The sequence below is a fragment of the Eschrichtius robustus genome, chromosome 21, assembly GCF_028021215.1.
Source record: "Eschrichtius robustus isolate mEscRob2 chromosome 21, mEscRob2.pri, whole genome shotgun sequence".
In the NCBI taxonomy this organism is placed as follows: Eukaryota; Metazoa; Chordata; class Mammalia; order Artiodactyla; family Eschrichtiidae; genus Eschrichtius; species Eschrichtius robustus.
This window is the reverse complement of record NC_090844.1, coordinates 31,883,866-31,903,020: the sequence shown is the minus strand read 5'-3', so window position 1 is coordinate 31,903,020 and position 19,155 is coordinate 31,883,866. Positions and strand designations below refer to the sequence as shown.

The following is a 19,155-nucleotide window of genomic DNA, read 5'->3' as shown; positions in this document are numbered from 1 at the left end:
CACCCAAAATAGGAGCACCTCAATACATAAGGCAAATGCTAACAACCATGAAAGGAGAAATCGATAATAATACAATCATAGTAGGGGACTTTAACACCCCACTTACACCAAGAGACAGATCATCCAAACAGAAAATAAATAAGGAAACACAAGCTTTAAATGACACAATAGACCAGATAGATTTAATTGATATTTTTAGGACATTCCACCCAAAAGTGGCAGAATACACTTTCTTCTCAAGTGCACATGGAACATTCTACAGGATAGATCACATCTTGGGTCACAAAGAAGCCTCAGAAAATTTAAGAAAATTGAAATCGTATCAAGCATCTTTTCTGACCACAACACTATGAGATTGGAAATCAATTACAGGAAAAAAACTGTAAAAAACGCAAATACATGGAGGCTAAACAGTACGTTACTAAAGAACCAAGAGATCACTGAAGAAATCAAAGAAGAAATTAAAAAATACATAAAAACAAATGACAATGAAAACATGACGACCCAAAATCTATGGGACGCAGCAAAAGCAGTTGTAAGAGGGAAGTTTATAGCAATTCAATCTCACCTCAAGAAACAAGAAAAATCTCAAATAAATGATACACTTTTAAAACAACTAGGGAAAGAAGAACAAAGAAAACCCAAAGTCAGTAGAAGGAAAGAAATCATAAAGATCAGAGCAGAAATAAATGAAATAGAAACGAAGAAAATAATAGCATAGATCAATAAAACTAAAAGCTGGTTCTTTGAGAAGATAAACAAAACTGATAAACCCTTAGGCAGACTCATCAAGAAAAAAAGGGAGAGGACGCAAATCAATAAAATTAGAAATGAAGAAGGAGAAATCACAACTGACACTGCAGAAAGACAAAGGATTATAAGAGACTACTACAAACAACTATATGCCAATAAAATGGACAACCACGAAGAAAAGGACAAACTCTTGGAAAGGTACAATTTTCCAAGACTGAACCAGGAAGAATTAGAAAATATAAACAGACCTATCACAAGTAATGAAATTGAAACCATAATTAACAATCTTCCAACAAAAAAAGTCCAGGACCAGATGGCTTCACAGGCGAATTCTATCAAACATTTAGAGAAGAGCTAACACCGATCCTTCTCAAAGTCTTCCAAAAAATTGCAGAGGGAGAAACACTCCCAAATTCATTCTACAAAGCCACCATCACCCTGATACCAAAACCAGAAAGAGATATCACAAAAAGAGAACATTATAGACCAGTATCACTGATGAACATAGATGCAAAAGTCCTGAACAAAATGCTAGCAAACGGAATCCAACAGCACATTAAAAGGATCATACACCATGATCAAGTGGGATTTATCTTGGAATGCAAGGATTCTTCAATATACACAAAACAATCAATGTGATACACCATATTAACAAATTAAAGAATAAAAACCATATGATCACCTCAAGAGATGCAGGAAACGTTTTTGACAAAATTCAACACCCATTTATGATAAAAACTCTCCAGAAAATGGGCATAGAGGGAACCTGCCTCAGCATAATAAAGGCCATATATGACAAACCCACAGCAAACATCATACTCAATGGTGAAAAACTGAAAGCATTTCCACTAGAATCAGGAACAAGATAAGGATGACCACTTTCGCCACTCTTATTCAACATAGTATTGGAAGTCCTAGCCACGGCAATCAGAGAAGAAAAAGAAAGAAAAGGAATACAAATTGGAGAAGAAGAAGTAAAACTGTCACTATTTGCTGATGACATGATACTATACATAGAATATCCTAAAGATGCCACTAGAAAACTACTACAACTAATCAATGAATTTGGTAAGGTTGCAGGATACAAAGTTAATGCACAGAAATCTCTGGCATTCCTATAAACCAACAATGAAAAATCAGAAAGGGAAATTAAAGAAACACTCCCATTTACCATTGCAACAAAAAGAATAAAATACCTAGGAATAAACCTGCCTGAGGAGGCAAACGACTTGTACTCAGAAAACTGTAAAACACTGATGAAAGAAATCAAAGATGACATAAACAGATGGAGAAATATACCGTGTTCTTGAATTGGAAGAATCAATATTGTGAAAATGACTATACTACCCAAAGCAATCTACAGAGTCAATGCAATCCCTATCAAACTACCAATGGCATTCTTCACAGAATTAGAACAAAAAAGCTTACAATTCATATGGAAACACAAAAGACCCCGAATAGCCAAAGCAATCTTGAGAAAGAAAAACGGAGCTGGAAGAATCAGGCTCCCTGACTTCAGACTATACTACAAAGCTACAGTAATCAAGACAGTATGGTACAGGCACAAAAACAGAAATATAGATCAATGCTACAGGATAGAATGCCCAGAGAAAAACCCACACACATATGGGCACCTAATTTATGACAAAGGAGGCAAGAACATACAATGGAGGAAAGACAACCTCTTCAATAAGTGGTGCTGGGAAAACTGGACAGCTACATGTCAAAGAATGAAATTAGAACACTACCTAACACCATACACAAAAATAAAACTCCAAATGGATTAAAGACTTAAATGTAAGACCAGACACTATAAAACTTTTAGAGGAAAAATAGGAAAAACACTCTTTGACATAAACCACAGCAAGATCTTTTTTGACCCACCTCCTAGAGTAACAGAAATAAAAACAGAAATAAACAAATGGGACTTAAAAGCTTTTGCACAGCAAAGGAAGCCATAAACAAGGCAAAAAGACAACCCTCAGAATGGGAGAAAATATTTGCAAATGAAACAACAGACAAAGGATTAATCTCTAAAATATACAAACAGCTCATGGAGCCCAATATCAAAAAACCAAACAATCCAGTTAAAAAATGGGCAGAAGACCTAATTAGACAGTTCACCAAGGAAGACATACAGATGGCCAAGAGGCAGATGAAAAGATGCTCAACATCATCATTTGCATTAGAGAAATGCAAATCAAAACTACAATAAGATATCACCTCATGCCGGTCAGAATGGCCATTATCAAAAAAGCTAGAAACAATAAATGCTGGAAAGGGTGTGGTGAAAAGGGAACCCTCCTACACTGTTAGTGGGAATGTAAATTGATACAACCACTATGGAAAACAGTATGGAGGTTCCTTAGAAAACTAAAAATAGAACTACCATATGACCCAGCAATCTTACTACTGGGCATATACCCTGAGAAAACCATAATTCAGAAAGAGTCATGTACCAAAATGTTCATCGCAGCTCTATTTACAATAGCCAGGACATGGAAGCAACCTAAGTGTCCGTCATCGGATGAATGGATAAAGAAGATGTGGAATATTACTCAGCCATAAAAAGAAATGAAATTGAGTTATTTGTAGTGAGGTGGATGGAGTTAGAGTCTGTCATACAGAGTGAAGTAAGTCAGAAAGAGAAAAACAAATACAGTATGCTAACACATATATATGGAATCTAAGGAAAAAACAAAAACAAAAAAAAGGTCATGAAGAACCTAGTGGCAAGATGGGAATAGAGACACACACCTACTAGAGAATGGACTTGAGGATATGGGGAGGGGGAAGGGTAAGCTGTGACAAAGTGAGAGAGTGACATGGACATATATACACTACCAAACATAAAATAGATAGCTAGTGGGAAGCAACCACATAGCACAGGGAGATCAACTAGGTGCTTTGTGACCACCTAGAGGGGTGGGATAGGGAAGGTGGGAGGGAGGGAGATGCAAGAGGGAAGAGATATGGGAACATATGTATATGTATAACTGATTCACTTTGTTATAAAGCAGAAACTAACACCATTGTAAAGCAATTATACTCCGATAAAGATGTCGAAAAAAAAGAGTCATGTACCACAATGTTCATTGCAGCACTGTTTACAATAGCTAGGACATGGAACCAGCCTAAATGTCCATCGACAGATGAATGGATAAAGAAGATGTGGCACATGATATACAATGGAATATTACTCAGCCATAAAAAGAAACGAAATTGAGTTATTTGTAGTGAGGTGGATGGACCTAGAGTCCGTCACAGAGCGATCTAAGTCAGAAAGAGAAAACAAATACCGTATGCTAACGCATATATATGGAATCTAAAAAAAAATAGGTACTGATGAACCTAGTTGCAGGGCAGGAATAAAGAGGTAGACATAGAGAATGGACTTGATGACATGGTATGGGAGGGCGAAGCTGGGGCGAAGTGAGAGTAACATCGACACATATACACTACTGAATGTAAAATAGTTGGCTGGTGGGAAGCAGCAGCATAGCACAGGGAGATCAGCTCGGTGCTTTGCGATGACATAGAGGGGTGGGATAGGGAGGGTGGGAAGGAGACGCAAGAGGGAGGGGATACGGGGATATAGGTATGCATATGGCTGATTCGCTTTGTTGCGCAACAGAAACTAACACGGTTTTGTGAAGCAATTATACTCCAATAAAGATCTATTAAAAAATATATACAATCTTAAAAGAATTAAATATTCTACACTCAGTAACAAAGACATGTTGAATAAGCAAAGTATTTTAAAATGTCAACATTACTAGTCATCTATTCATTGATTTTTAAATAGATTGATTACTTTTATATAGAAAATAAACTTTATAGAAAATATAATTATGAGTGCACTGTGGTAATAACTTTTTTTTTTTCCTTTTTAGCCTATATATGCAAACAGATTTCCAGTACCAACGTATGCAGCCAAGCAGCCTCAGCAGTTCCCATCAAGGTCTGAAGTAAATTTGCTTAGATTACTTGACCAGAATAAAACCCAGGGTTAATGTCTAAATAGTTCCCTTGTATTTTTAATTTAATTTAGGACAAGGTATTTGTTGCTAACAGTTTAGATAGAACACAATTTGCAGAAAAACTTTTAAGAGCTTTTATATAAGTTTTATCATATTAATGCAGTGTCGGAATGAAATTTTAAAGAAGCCCAAACAAGACAGTCAACAGCTGCCGTAGCCTTTGGTGTCTGTAAGATTCAGAAGCAACGACCTTTAAAATAACCAGCAACAGGAAATCAGATAGGCTGAACCAGCCTTCCTATTAGGAACAGCTAGAGAAAAGCTAGACAATATAAGAAAATATGTATTTGAAGGCATCAGAAAACTACCAAGGAAATGAGAGATTATGGGACTATGGTCCAGGAGAGGAAGGCAGTCCAGAGATAATCTCAGCTTTTGGGACCATTTTTCATCCTAGATTGTAAATATCTACCTATTCTGAACGTGAGAGGATACGAAGCTGAGGAGAGCTTTCAACAAACTCATAGGGATGAGGGGACAAAGACTGGAGCCCTGTCAAGGAGGTGGTACCCTGGCAAATATCCCAGTCTTTGTGTTGGGACCCTGGGGTAAGGGTGAATCAGACCCTCAACTTATTTCCTACAGTTTTATTATTATTTTTTTTAATGTTTGGCCCCCAGTTTAAAAAGCTAAACATATAAGAAAAGAAAATGTGACTAAAACCAAGAAAAGCAGACTCAGAGGGTATCCAGTTAATATCAGGGATGGACTTTAAAGTAACTATGACGATTACGTCACGGAATTAATAGTCAAGATTGAGAATTTCAGCACAGAACTAGATGTGCTGAACTTAAAAACCTAAAAAAAGAATTAAATGGAAATTCTAGAACTGAAAAACACAAGAAAAATAAAAGACTCAGTGGATGGGCATAACATCAGCAAGAAAGGAGAAAATTTATTATAACATTTTGCATCACATAAAATACATCTCACCCCTCCTTCCCCGCTAAAGTCCTTCAAATTACAATTGAATTGCACACTGAGTAGTATCCTCAAGTATAATCTTTATTATGCAGTGAGAGTGTACTGAAATTCAACTGAGCATCAGGGGCAGAATATATAAATTGTGAGACACATATTCACCAGGTGAAGTTCTAATATGTTATTGAAATAGAGGTATACTAGAATTGGATGAAGAAGTTAAGGAAGGGTATCCACAGGTTAAAGCATGAGAACTGAGAAGGACAGGTATAGAAGTCATAGCAGGTTTAATTCTTGGGGTGGAAATTGTATTTGAGAGAGCTGGAATTTCAGCTTTATATATGTATGTAAGGTTTATACTTAGTTGTGATTTGCTCCCCTTAAATCCTAACAGGACAAGAGGTGCTTAATTCACATAGTATCTTCACTTGTCTTTTACAGTTTGTCTTTTCTATTTCATGTACCGTACTTTTTAAAAACATATACACCAGAACCTTTGTACATTGTTGATTATACACTAGCATGACTTTAAGGTAGTTACTCCATTTTCGACTCCGATTGGAGACTTTTAACTATTACATACCGGATTCATAATGATCTCAGAATATAATGTACCCTTAAGAATTGTCAGTGATGTCAAGAATGGTGTTACGTTGGGCTTGTAATGAAGGTAGCATTATTTCATACGGTTGAAACATACGATTAACTGTCTTTTTTCCCCCTCACAGGCCACCTCCACCACAACCGAAAGTAACATCTCAGGGAAATTTAATTCCTGCTCGTCCTGCCCCTCCACCTCCTTTATATAGTTCCCTCACTTGATTTTTTTTTTTTTTTAACCTTTCATTTTGCAGACATCTTCAGGGAACTGAGCTAATACGTTTTTTTTCTGATATTTTCTTGAAAAGCCTTTCTTCCTGCTGCAGTTATGAATGAAAACAAAATACCACAAAACAAACTTTATTAATACAGAAAAACAGAACTTGAGTAGTGGGAAATGAGAAATAGAAGAAATGCAGTAAAGCCAGGGAATTTAGAATAACATTTTCATTTCCATTACTGAATCCATTTTATTCAGTCATCTGTGAGGTTAATGCACCTGACATGGATTATGTTATTTGAACACGTTATTGTAATGATTCTCAAATTAACTGTATTGGTTTAAGTTTTGTCATTATGTGCTTAAATGTAATTCTGAATTTTGACCTTAGTTATCATTAATGTAGTTTCTGATTGAACATGTAATAATCTAATACCTGTGAAAACTAATTAGCTGTCAATTAATATCTAATATTTTTAATCTTGCACAGACTAATAATCATCACACGCTAGAATTTTGTGTATCTCATTCACTACATGAATAAAGGAATACTCTGTCTTCAGAAGAATGCACAAAATACAGAATTAAGATATCATAAGACAAATTTAAAAGTGCAAAAACACACTAAAAGTGTGTATGTGTATACTTACACACAGTTATTATCTTCCATTTTAATGAACATTCTATGGATATATGATTCTATGGATTCTATGGATAATAGATTCTGTGGATCTATCTATGGATAATGAATATTAGAAAAGTTAATTTCATAATAGAATTTCTATTATGAATCATGTTAAAGCATAGCATCCTTTTACAATAGCATTATTTTAAATTAATTATAAACTTTAAGGTACGAAGTATTTAATAGAACTAATCAGATACGCTGTTGATTCTTGGCTGTAATAAAAAGCAGGAACAATTATAATATCTTCAATCAATTGAGCTATCATAAAACCACTTGAGAATTTCATAAGCACTTTAATTTTAAGTCCAAAATCTGAAACTTCAAAGATTGCTATTAATATAATTTAGAATGTTTACATTTACTAAGGTGTGCTTGATAATGTCTCTGTTGACACTAATATTTTTAAAGAAATTAGGCTGGAGAAAGGAAGGAAGAAAAAGTTTTCTTAGATAAGTGCAAAAAAGTTAGTGGTATCTGTGAGTTATTTTCCCAGCTATGATAAAAAATGAATTTTTACTGTGGAAGAAATGGTATGAATGATAAAAATTTAAGCACCTAAATTTTTTTCATAATTTTTCATAATAAAGTTTATTAATAAGTTTATTAACTGAATTTCTTTAATTTTTAAAAAATTTTTGGTTTGTGTATACATACATATACAAACATAAGATTTACAATAAATAAAATACTTGAAATTCTGATTTGTGTTGCCCAGTAATTTCTTAAATACTCAGCTACTTATAACCTTATTAATTAAAACATTATACTAGTTTTAGGTAAAACTACTAGTCAAACGTTTACAGATACTATCTCACTAATTTTCCAGACTTCTGCCAAATTGTGAACAGTGGCTTTTTGTTAAAAAGAAAAACAGATTGGTTTTGAAGAAGACACATATCTGTCTTCTGAAGATGGTACATTATTTTAACAATCAGGTACATGTTAAAAATTGTAAACAGTCCCAAATAAAGATTCTTCATTTCAATTTAAATCTCTGAATGAATTAATATATGACCAAAAATGTTTGTGTTTGTCACTGAGATAGTCCCACAGTTTTTGCACAGTTTTGCAATTGTCATTCATATCACTGAAATTTCACAGTTGGTAATAACTAGGCAACTTAAAACTTTTTTCAGAATTAGATAATTCCTTGGATCTTTGCATATTTAGAAAGTTTTTCTAAAAGACTATTGATCAGTCTGAACTTCTTTTGCTTTTATATATATTTTTACATATTTTATATTCTTTTCACTTAGGTTTGTCTTTGATTTATCTTGGATTGTTATTAAAAATTGTAAAATTTCTTGGTCATAGATGCCACTTAAAAATTTGAAAATATTAAAGGTATTCTTTGCCATCTGCTAAAGATGTTTTAATAATCAAGGATAAATTGTATGTAACTTTGGTGTCGCTGTATGACTGTGTTCACAAGCTTATTACCTTGTTCGAGGTATTGCATTTCCCCTTTCTATCAGGCAGCTGCCTGGGTCTCTAACCATATAGTAAAACATGATCTAGGTTTTCTAAGCACAGATCAGATTTTATTAAATTCTATAAATGTTTACTGAAACTCTGCCATCTTGCAGGTAACACAGTAGGTCATTAGGTCCTGTGATATATAAGTTCTGGATGAGACATGCCTCCCATTATAGAGAGAGCCATATACACAAGTAAGAATGACATAAAGTCTGCTTTTTAAAAGATTTAAACAGGAAAGGTTCTGGAGAAGGAAATAACAAAGAAATGAAATAACTGGAAATTCATTCAAAGTACTTACCACTAATTAACAAGTCTAAGCATTTACTGTAACGGTTCTAATGCTGTGAAGCAAGATGAAACCAGCTTTTGGCTCAACTACCCCCTAAAAGAAGTGTTAGTCTAGCATTTTTTGTTCCTGTTGAGATGCAAGCTATGTGTATACAGTTGACCCTTGAACCACGTGGGTTTGAACTGCGCAGATCCACTTGCAAGCTTTTTTTTTTTCCAATAAAAATACAGTGGCACTCCATATCTGAAGGTTCACATCCGTGGATTCAACCAGCCGCAAGTGGCAAATAGTTCAGTATCCATGGTTGGTTGAATCTGCAGGTACGGAAATCGGAGTACCAACATCGGGACTTGAGCATCTGGGGATTTTGGTATCCACAGTGGGTCCTGGAATCAATCTCCCCGTGGATACCGAGAGGCCAGTTGTATTTTTGTTGCCGTGTTTATGCTCATGATATTCTTTTGCAGGCTTAGATTACCCTGTTGAAATCCTATGCATCCATAAAATCACATCTCATCTGTGAGTTTAGATGTGGTGATTCCCCAAATGAACTTTCTGTGTCACCACGGGACCTTTTAGTTTGTGTATCTGCCGTTCTGTTAATTGGTGTGAGAGATTAACTCATTCTTGGGGATTTGAAAAGAATTAAAGGATATTGCATATACGTAGAGACTGGGGGGGTGAGTCTCGGAGGGAGGAGGCATTGCAGTCCAAGGTAATAAGGCAATTTTCATTCAGGAAAGACCGGAAGTCATAAGTAGTCCTAGCGCTGGAGATAGAAGAAAAGAGGCAGCAGCCTGGGCTCCGAATTTAGAAAATTTTGAATACTATGTTGAGGAATTCGGCTAGAATTTTCTACTGGAACATATGTACTGTAATTATGGGCAAGAATCTTGTCCATTTCATTCATTACATGAATGAATGTTTATTGTACTGAGAAGTTACTGAACAAGAGCCGGCCATCACATGAATTTTAGCCAACGGTTTGGGGAGAACCTTTTTGATTGGAGGCAAAAGTAGACACAGCCTGGTTACAAGGTATATTTGGGTAGTGGGTATGGAAAAAACCATAGCAGGTACTTTCCGAAGATACCAAAATCTACTCACTTTTCCCTTTCTTGGAATCGTTTTAAAATCTATCTGGATTTTTGTTGTTGTTGTTGTTTTAATTAAAAAACCTCAGCTTTAGGAAATATGAATGTATAATTCGTGTGTGTGTGTGCGTATGCGCATAGTTTTAAATTCAGCAAGTAGTGTCTGATACAAAACAGCGCACAATAAATATATTAGTTCTTTTAGGTCCATCCACACGAAGCGAAAGGTTTGTGGGGGACGATGACCGCGACGGAGAGGGCTGGGGTGGTCGGGGACCTCCAGACGAACTGCCCATCGGGTAGAGCGGGCTGCTGGGAAAAGAACGCCCTGCAGACCCGGACGCACGACTATAAAGGGGGGCGTGCCCTGCAGGCGATTGGTGGACGGGGCGCTGAGTACCGGGCGCTCCGGCAGGTGCCGCAGCCTCGCGAGAACGCCGCTCACGGACGGCGAACGGCAGTAGAGCTCAAGTCTCCGCTCGAAGTCAGGAGTCACACAATGTTCCGCCTAATGATGTTGCTAGCGGGGCTCCGTGGCTTGCTAACGTCAAGACCCGGTAAGGCCGAGGATGCCCTGTTTGTTACTCCGGTATGGGGAGGAGGAAGATTTTTCTTTTCCTTCTTCCCACGCGTACCTGCTTGGGTCAAACTGCGCCCCGACTCGATTGAAAACTCGGCGCCCTTCCCTGCTTTTAGGTTTCTTTTGCCAGTCAGGAAACCGGGCCGTTTTTAGGCGCTCCGTAGGGATACAGAACTGACTCATGAGAGAGGAAGATACTTTTAATAAGCTCAAGGACTAAATCTCTGACGCTCTGACTCTCTGAATCTGGGTTTGGGGCAGCCTTTTTTTGTAGGTCTGTTAGGCACTCACAGAACTACCTCACAATTTCTTGCGCTCAGAAGCACCCCAGAAACGTCATGAACTCTACTCAGACTCCAGAAAACTGCGTCTCCTCAGATATCATCTGTTCCAGTATAATTTGTCCTGCATTCAATAACTTGTCCTGCAATACCAAAAAAATATTCGATTGCTGACATTGTGACAATACGGGGAACAGTTACAGAGAATCCTCAAAAAATTTAAATATATTAGGGGGGGATTTAGATGCAAGTAAAATTTTAAGATATGTTCTTATTTTCCTTCCCTTTTTATACACTGTTCTGAATCTTGCCGTTCTGTGTCAGTACATGGAATATCTTGTCTTCTCCTCCCCCATCTGCATAGTGTTCTGTGGCTTGGAGGTACCACAATTTATCAGCCAGTTCTCTTATTAAAGGACTATTGGATTGTTTCCAGTCATTTTGCTGTTACATGCTACACTGCTGAACTCGGACTGCGCCCCCCGTTCCCCCAACAAAATACCCTAGACCCGGTGGCTTAAACCACAGAGATTTATTTTCTCACAGTTCTGGAGGCAGGAAGCCTGAAATCAGGGTGCTCTCATAGTGGGGATCTGGTGAGGTCTCTCTTCCTGGCTAGTAGACCCTTCCCTTCTTGCTGTGTACTCACGTGGCCTCTTTGTGAGCAGAGAGAAGGAGCAAACTCACTTGTCTCTTCTTACAAAGGCGCGAAACCCATCATGAGAGATCCATCTTCACGATCTCATCTAACCCTGATTACCTCCCAAAGATCCCATTTCTAAATACCATCACATTGGGGGTTAGGGCTTCAATAGGAAAATTTGGGGGGGGGACACACCCTCACCATAACACCTGCAACATTTAAATACAGTGTTTCTGAAACTTTTTGGAATGTTTCTTTTAGCAAAGAAATGAACAAAAATGTAACAATTATTGAAGTTCTCAGAGAGCTTTTGTTTATGTTTTGCTTATATTCGTCAGTATTTGTCATACTAGAAATTAATGTAGAAATTTAAGAATTTTTATTAATTCGTTAAAAAAATAACAGTAATGTTACTGATCTCTGGTTTGGCTGCTCGTGGCTCGAAAGCCAGTACTCGAGAGACAGGTATTGGTAGGAAAGGAAAGGTTGCTTCATTCAGGAGGCTGGCAACCTGGGGAGAAGGTAGACTCGTGTCCAAAAACCAGCTTGGTTGTTGATCAGGGGGCAAGAGCTTTGAAAGGGGAGTTTGAGGGTTGTATAGGCAGAGGGAGGGGGCTACGACGTGAAGAACAGCACAGTCAGCTCTGACACTCATCTTGAAATTGGTCATGTGGTGGTCTGATCAGTGTCATCTTGATTGTTTTAAGTTCAGTTAATCTTCAGTTCCAGGGTTGGTTCCCATTTCCTTGAGGCCAGTTCTTGGAATTGTGCAAGATGGAGCGGCTTATGCCTTGGCTGCAGTCTGGTCATTATGTAGTTAACTTCTCCCACCTGGTGAGGGTTTCAGTGTCTGCAAAACAGCTCAAAGGACATGGCTCAGAATATTATCTGTAGGTCTTGAAGAGGAACTAAAGGTCCTGGACTTTGTTTAATGGCTAAACTATTATTATTTTGTCTTGTTTGACTGCTTTCCTTTGGTTCTGCTTTTTTTTTTTTCACTTCTCTGATTGAATTTATTCTTTGACTAAAGTTTTTCTACAGACAGGAGGCAGGCAGAGGACATTGGGTGGGGGAGGTCTGTCCTGGGAAAGCCCCATAGGGTCCCGCTCAGTTACAGTAATAGACCTATTATATGTTAACGTAAGTAACATATTTAAAAAATAAAAACTATATTTTCCAAAACAAAGAATTTAGAGTGGTATTGTTTTACATTTTTGTGACTCTCTTTAAGGTTTGGTTTAGTAGATGACAGCTAGAGTCTCATATCTACTTCTACATTCAGTCTGTTGCTAAATGTTTTGTTTGAAGTATATGAAAAAAATCCAGCTTGTGTAGTTGGAAAAGGGAGTAGTTTATGAGCCTTTTCAGGTAATTACCAGTATTCCTCTTTGGAAACTACACCAAATACAGACTTGATAAATGGTAAAGTTTAGTTGCAATGTGGAATCTAAAACATATCAATGAATTTTTCTTAATATGTTATGTTAAAATCCATTGGTCTGTTTTGAACTTTAATGGATATTTTACCCATCTGTTTTTTTTTTAAATGCATTACCTTTGTTTGTTTGTTTTTTTAACATCTTTACTGGAGTATAATTGCTTTACAAAGGTGTATTAGTTTCTGCTTTATAACATAGTGAATCAGCTATACATATACGTGTATCCCCATAGCTCCTCCCTCTTGCATCTCCCTCCCACCCTCCCTATCCCACTCCTCTAGGTGGTCACAAAGCACCGAGCTGATCTCCCTGTGCTCTGCAGCTGCTCCCCACTAGCTATCTATTTCACATTTGGTAGTGTATATATGTCCATGACACTCTCTTACTTCGTCCCAGCTTACCCTTCCCCCTCCCCGTGTCCTCAAGTCCATTTTCTACGTCTACGTCTTTATTCCTGTCCTGCTCCTAGGTTCTTCAGAACCAGTATTTTTTTTTTTTTTTTTTTTTTTACATTCCATATATACGTGTTAGCATATGGTATTTGTTTTTCTCTTTCTGACTTATTTCACTCTGTATGACAGACTCTAGGTCCATCCACCTCACTACAAATAATTCAATTTTGTTTCTTTTTATGGCTGAGTAATATTCCATTGTATATATGTGCCACATCTTCTTTATACCTTTGTTTTAAAATTATTTTAAATTGTGGTAAAATATACAAAACATAAAATTTACCATCTTCAACTATTTTAAAAATGAATAAACTTTATTTTTTAGAGTGTTTCAGGTTCGTAGCAAAACTGAGAGAAAGGTACAGAGATTTCTCACATACCCCTGTCCCCACACATGTACAATCTCTGCTATAGACGTCCTGCTCCACAGTGGTATATTTGTTAGAATTGATGATCCCACACTGGTACATCATTATCACCCCAAATCTATAGTTTACCTTAGGGTTCACTCTTGGTGTTTTACATTCTATGGAATTTGACAAATGTATAATGACATGTATCCCCCAGAGTAGTTTCGCAGCCCTAAAAATCCTCTGCGCTTCATCTGTTCATCTCTCCCTTTCCCCTAAGTCGTGGCAACCACTGATCTTTTTACCGTCTCCATAGTTTTGCCTTTTCCAGAATGTCATATATTTGGAATCTTACAGTATGTTGCCTTTTTCAGATTGGCTTCTTTCACTTAGTAATATGCATTTATGGTTCTTCCATGTCTTTCCAGGGCTGAATAGCTTATTTCTTTTTAACAGTGAGTGATATTCCATTGTCTGTATATACCAGTTTATTTATCCATTTACTTACTAAAAGACATCTTGGTTGCTTTCAAGTTTTGACAGGTATGAACAAAGCTACCATAAATATCTGTGGGCAAGTTTTTGTGTGGACATAAGTTTTCAACTCCTTTGGGTAAATACCAAGGAGTGCTATTGCTGGATCATATGGTAAGGATGTGTTTAGTTTTTAAAATTAGTGTCTTTTTGTTTCAGTATGAAGAACTCGCTTTAACATTTCTTGTGAGGCCATTCTAGTGGTGATGGACTCTGACTTTTGTTTACGAAATTCTTTATCTCTCCTTCAATTCTGAAGGACAGCTTTGCTGGGTATGGTATCCTTAGGTGGAATTTTCTTTCTTTCAGTACTTTGAATATATTATCCCACTCCATTCAAGGTTTCTGCTGAAAAATCCACTGATAGTCTTATGGGAGTTCCCTTGTAGATAACAAATTGTCTTTCTCTTGCTGCTTTTTAAGAGTTTCTCTTTGTCTTTAATTTTTGGCAGTTTAATTATAATGTGTCTCAGTGTAGTTCTCTTTAATTTTTTTTTTTTTTTTTTTGGTTTTCTTTGGGCTTCCTAGATTAGGATGTCTATTTTTCCTTTCTTTTTTCGCCAGGTGAGAGAAGTTTTTAGCCATTATTTCTTTAAATAAGCTTTCTGCCCTCCACCCCCACTCCTTCTCCTTCTGGGACTTCTATAATGTGGATACTGGTCTGCTTGATGGTGTCCCATAAATCCTTTAATCTGTCTTCACTCTTTTTCATTCTTTTTTTTAATTTTAATTTTTTGCTCCTCTGATTGGGTGAATTCTATTGCTCTGTCTTCAGGTTTGCTGATCCTTTCTTTCACTTGATCTAGTCTGCTGTTGAACCCCTCTACTGAAAATTTCAGTTTAGTTATTGTATTCAGCTCTGTGATTTCTATTTTGTACTCATTCTAACCTTTTTTAAGTGTACAGTTCAGTGGCATTAAGTACATTCACTTTGTTTTGCCATCACCATCATCCATCTCCAGAACATTTTTTTTTTATCTTCCCAGACTGAAACTCAGTACCCATTTAACGCTAATTCCTCATTCTTCCCTTCCCCCAGCTCCTGGCAACCACCATTCTACTCTCTGTCTCCATGGATTTGACTACTCTAGTTTCCTTGTGTAAGTGGAGTTATGCAGTATTTTTCTTTGTGACTGACTTCTTTCACTTAGCATAATTGCCCTCAATATTTATTCATGTTGTAACATGTGTCAGAATTTTCTCCTTTTATTCTGACACATGAATAGCATTCCATTGTGTGAAATACATATGGAAAAATACACATTTCATTTTGTTTATCCATTCATCTGTTGATGGATACTTAGGTTGCTTCTACCTTTTGGATATTATGAATAATGCTGCCATGAACATGTATGTACCTGTACTTGTTTGAGTCCTTGCTTTTAATTCTTTTGGGTATATGTCCAGAAGTGGAGTTGCTGGATCATACGGTGTTTCTATTTTTAACTTTTTAAGGAACTGTTACATTGTTTTCCATACTGGCTGTGCAATTTTACATTTCTACCAACAGTGCACAAGCGTTCCAGTTTCTCCACATTCTTCCTAATACATGTTATTTTACTTTTGTATTTTAATGATTATAGTCTTCCTAATGGTTATGACAGGTTATCTCATCGTGGCTTTGATTTGTATTCCCCTGATGGTTAGTGATGTTGAGCATCTTTTCATATGCTTATTGGCCATTTGTATATCTTTTTTGGAGAAATGAGTATTCAAGTCCTTTGCCATTTTAAAGATTAGGTTGTTCATTTTGTTGAGTTACAAGAGTTCCTTTTATATTCTGGACACTAGACCTTCAGACAAATGATTTGCAAATTTTTTTTTCATGCTGTAGGTTGTCTTCACTTTCTCGGGAGTGTCCTTTGACTCACAAAAGTTTTAAATTATGATGGAATCTAATTTTGTTGCTCATGGTTTTAGTGTCATATCTAAGAATCCATTGGCAAATCTAAGGTCATGTATATTTACTCCTATCTTTTCTTCTAAGTATTTTATTGTTTTAGCTCTTATGTTTATGTCATTGATCCATTTTGAGTTAATTTTCGTACATAATGTGAGGTAGGGTTCCAACTTTATTTATTTGCATTCATTCTGGTTTCTTTTTATTAACTATATCCTGCCCCTGTTTATTCCTAATAATGCTTTTTTCCTCCTTTGAGTCTATTCGTGCTAATGTTAACATAGGTATGTCAGCTTCCCTTTGGTTAATATTTGCTGTGAACATATTTTTTCCCATCCTTTTATGTGGCAAAGTCCCCAGTGCTCACTAAGTATCAATCTTCTTGCCTACATTTCTGAGCCTTTTTCCATTTAGTTTGGGTCAATTTAAATACTATTGCTCATGGGGTTGAAAAGCAGTGATTTGCATCACTTTAGATCAAGGCAATTAAGAGCTGGTATTTCTCTTCCGTATTTCTTTTCTGATGCCAGATTTACCTTAGAAGCTATGAGCTGAGTTTATGGTGTTACCACTTGGAGGGAGCTTGGATCTCTGAGTTACTATTTGAATGAGAGCCCGTGGTGACTCCCATCATATTTTGCATGAAAAACAAATAAACTTTTATTGTGTTAAGCCACCAAGATTTCAAGGTTTATTTATTGCCATTCCATAGCCTGGTCAGCCTAAGTTGACTAATATAGAAATTGGAGCTTTGAAGTGGTGTGCTGCCATGATAAACTTAAAATATATGCCTTTGGCTTTGCTGCTGGTTATTGATGGGTATCAGGTGACAAGAAATGGAAACCACCTGGAAAAAATGGAAATCAATGATAAGAAGTGACAAAACATTTGGTAAAAACTGTGGGACAGACTACATTCTGTAGAAGTTAGATAACAGATTGTTAGCAGTGGAGGTTGGTTTCATTACCCAAGTTTGTCAGAGTGTTAAGAGAAAGCGATAATCTCAAGAAACAGTTGACCAGTTTGCAAATCGAATTAATAGGGAATAAATCCAGAAACTTGGGGCCTTTCAGGACTTTAAAGGGTGACCAATTCCAGATTCCAAATAGTAAGAAATGGGATTTAAAAAGGTTTGAGCAACAAAACCTCAGTAAAAACTCTCAGTTAGAGAAAATTGCAGTCAAGGGTGTGGCCTTACATTATATTTTTCTAGGCTGACTTATGGTTGCCATCACTTAGTTGAGAGAGAGAGAGAGATGAGAGAGGAGGGAAGGAGAAATAGGAGTTAGGCAAAGAAATTACAGGATGAGAGAAAATATTTGTAAATGATTTGTCTGAAAAGGGTCTAGTATCCAGAAAATAAAGGGCAAAGAAATAAAGCAGATTTGAAAATTATGACTTTAAAAAGTTTTATATGTGTTTTAATTGCATGACAAAGTTACTGAAGACAACTAGATGAGAAACTTCTACGTTTTTGATGGTAGTGTACTGCCAAACTTCAAACTCAGATTATACAAGCTTTTGACTATTTGAGAATTAAAACAACTCTTGAGCCCTTTACTTCCAGGAAGTAAACTGGAAAAGCCATGCTGCTTTCAAGGAGAGTATATTTGTATTTAATGCTTTTATGATATTTTATGCTTTCTATTTACTATGCTTTTTATTTGATATCATTAGAAATCTTATTTCCTGTCTTACATGTTTTTCTAATTTTAATGTAACATGTATAATTGACTTACAGAGTCTACAATTAAGTAGTGTGTCTTCTTCTAAAAAAGACAATGACCTTAGAAAGTTGTCAGACACTGCCTTTATCATCTTACATGTTATTGTTATTTAGTATTTACTGCCACTTTTATGTATTGTTTCCCAAATGAGTCATCATCTTTATTGTTACTTGTTTACTCAGTCAGTGCTTGCTTAGATTTATCCACAAGTTTATAGCTTTATTTGCTTACCTTCTTTCTAGCACCCTACTCTTTCCTTCTTAGTATCTTTTTCATCAAGAGTTTGAGTGGTAAATCGTCTGTTTACTTGAAAATGTCTTTATGTCTCCCTCACTGTTGAATGACAGTTTAGTTTGATAGCCAATTTCAGACTGACAGTTATTTTTCCAATAGCACTTTGAGAATGTTACTCCATTGCTATTTGGCCTCCATGTTATTAAAATTTTTTTTTTAATTATGAGGATTTCAAATAAATGCAAAAATAGAAGAGTAAAGAACTCAGGTTCAACAATTATAAACTCGTGGTTAATTCTGTTTCTTTTTTACGTTCCCTACCACTTCCTCTATTCTCATATTATTTGGAGCAAATTATAGACATTATATCATTTCGTGTCTAAGCATTTCAATATATATTGCTAAATGGCCAAAAAATATAACCACAGTATCATGATCATGGCTTAGAAATTAACGATTTCTTCTATCACCCAATATTCAGTCTGTGTTCAAATTTTCAATTGTTTCATGAGTGTAATGAGTTTCCTTACAGTTTGTAATCACCTAGAAAATAATGTCCACGCGTTGTTTGAATCAGCATACAAAAGATCTACTCATTGAATTGGCTCCTTCCCTACTCGATTTTATTTAGTCTATGGTTTTTAGTACCATGTTGATGCTGATAACTCCAAATTTATATTTCTTCTCTTGCACTCTCTTAGGCAGCCTGTGAGATGGCTACCAATGTTTCCCACATCCTGGTAATCACGCCCTTGTGTAATCCCCTCCTCTTAAATGTGAGCTGTGTTTTATGGTTTGTTTCTAGTGAATAAAATGTGGTCAGGATGATGGGATGTCTCTGGTGAGATTAGGATACAGAAAGACTGTGTCTTTTGTCCTCGGTGCCCACTTTCAGTCTCTCTTTTTTGAGCCCTTGTTCTGAGGGAAGCAA

The 19,155-nt window shown here is 36.4% G+C and overlaps 1 protein-coding gene across 1 annotated transcript in view; it reads left to right on the top strand.

Annotated features, from left to right (window-relative positions):
- Positions 1 to 7,795, top strand: part of ADAM9 (ADAM metallopeptidase domain 9) — a 104,984-nt gene extending 97,189 nt beyond the window's left edge. Inside the window, exons 21-22 of the mRNA XM_068532078.1 lie at positions 4,647 to 4,714; positions 6,443 to 7,795. Of these exons, the coding sequence (XP_068388179.1) occupies positions 4,647 to 4,714; positions 6,443 to 6,536 (162 nt within the window). The 3' untranslated portion in view covers positions 6,537 to 7,795. The remainder of the gene's footprint in view (positions 1 to 4,646; positions 4,715 to 6,442) is intronic.
- Positions 7,796 to 19,155: the final 11,360 nt, after the last annotated feature.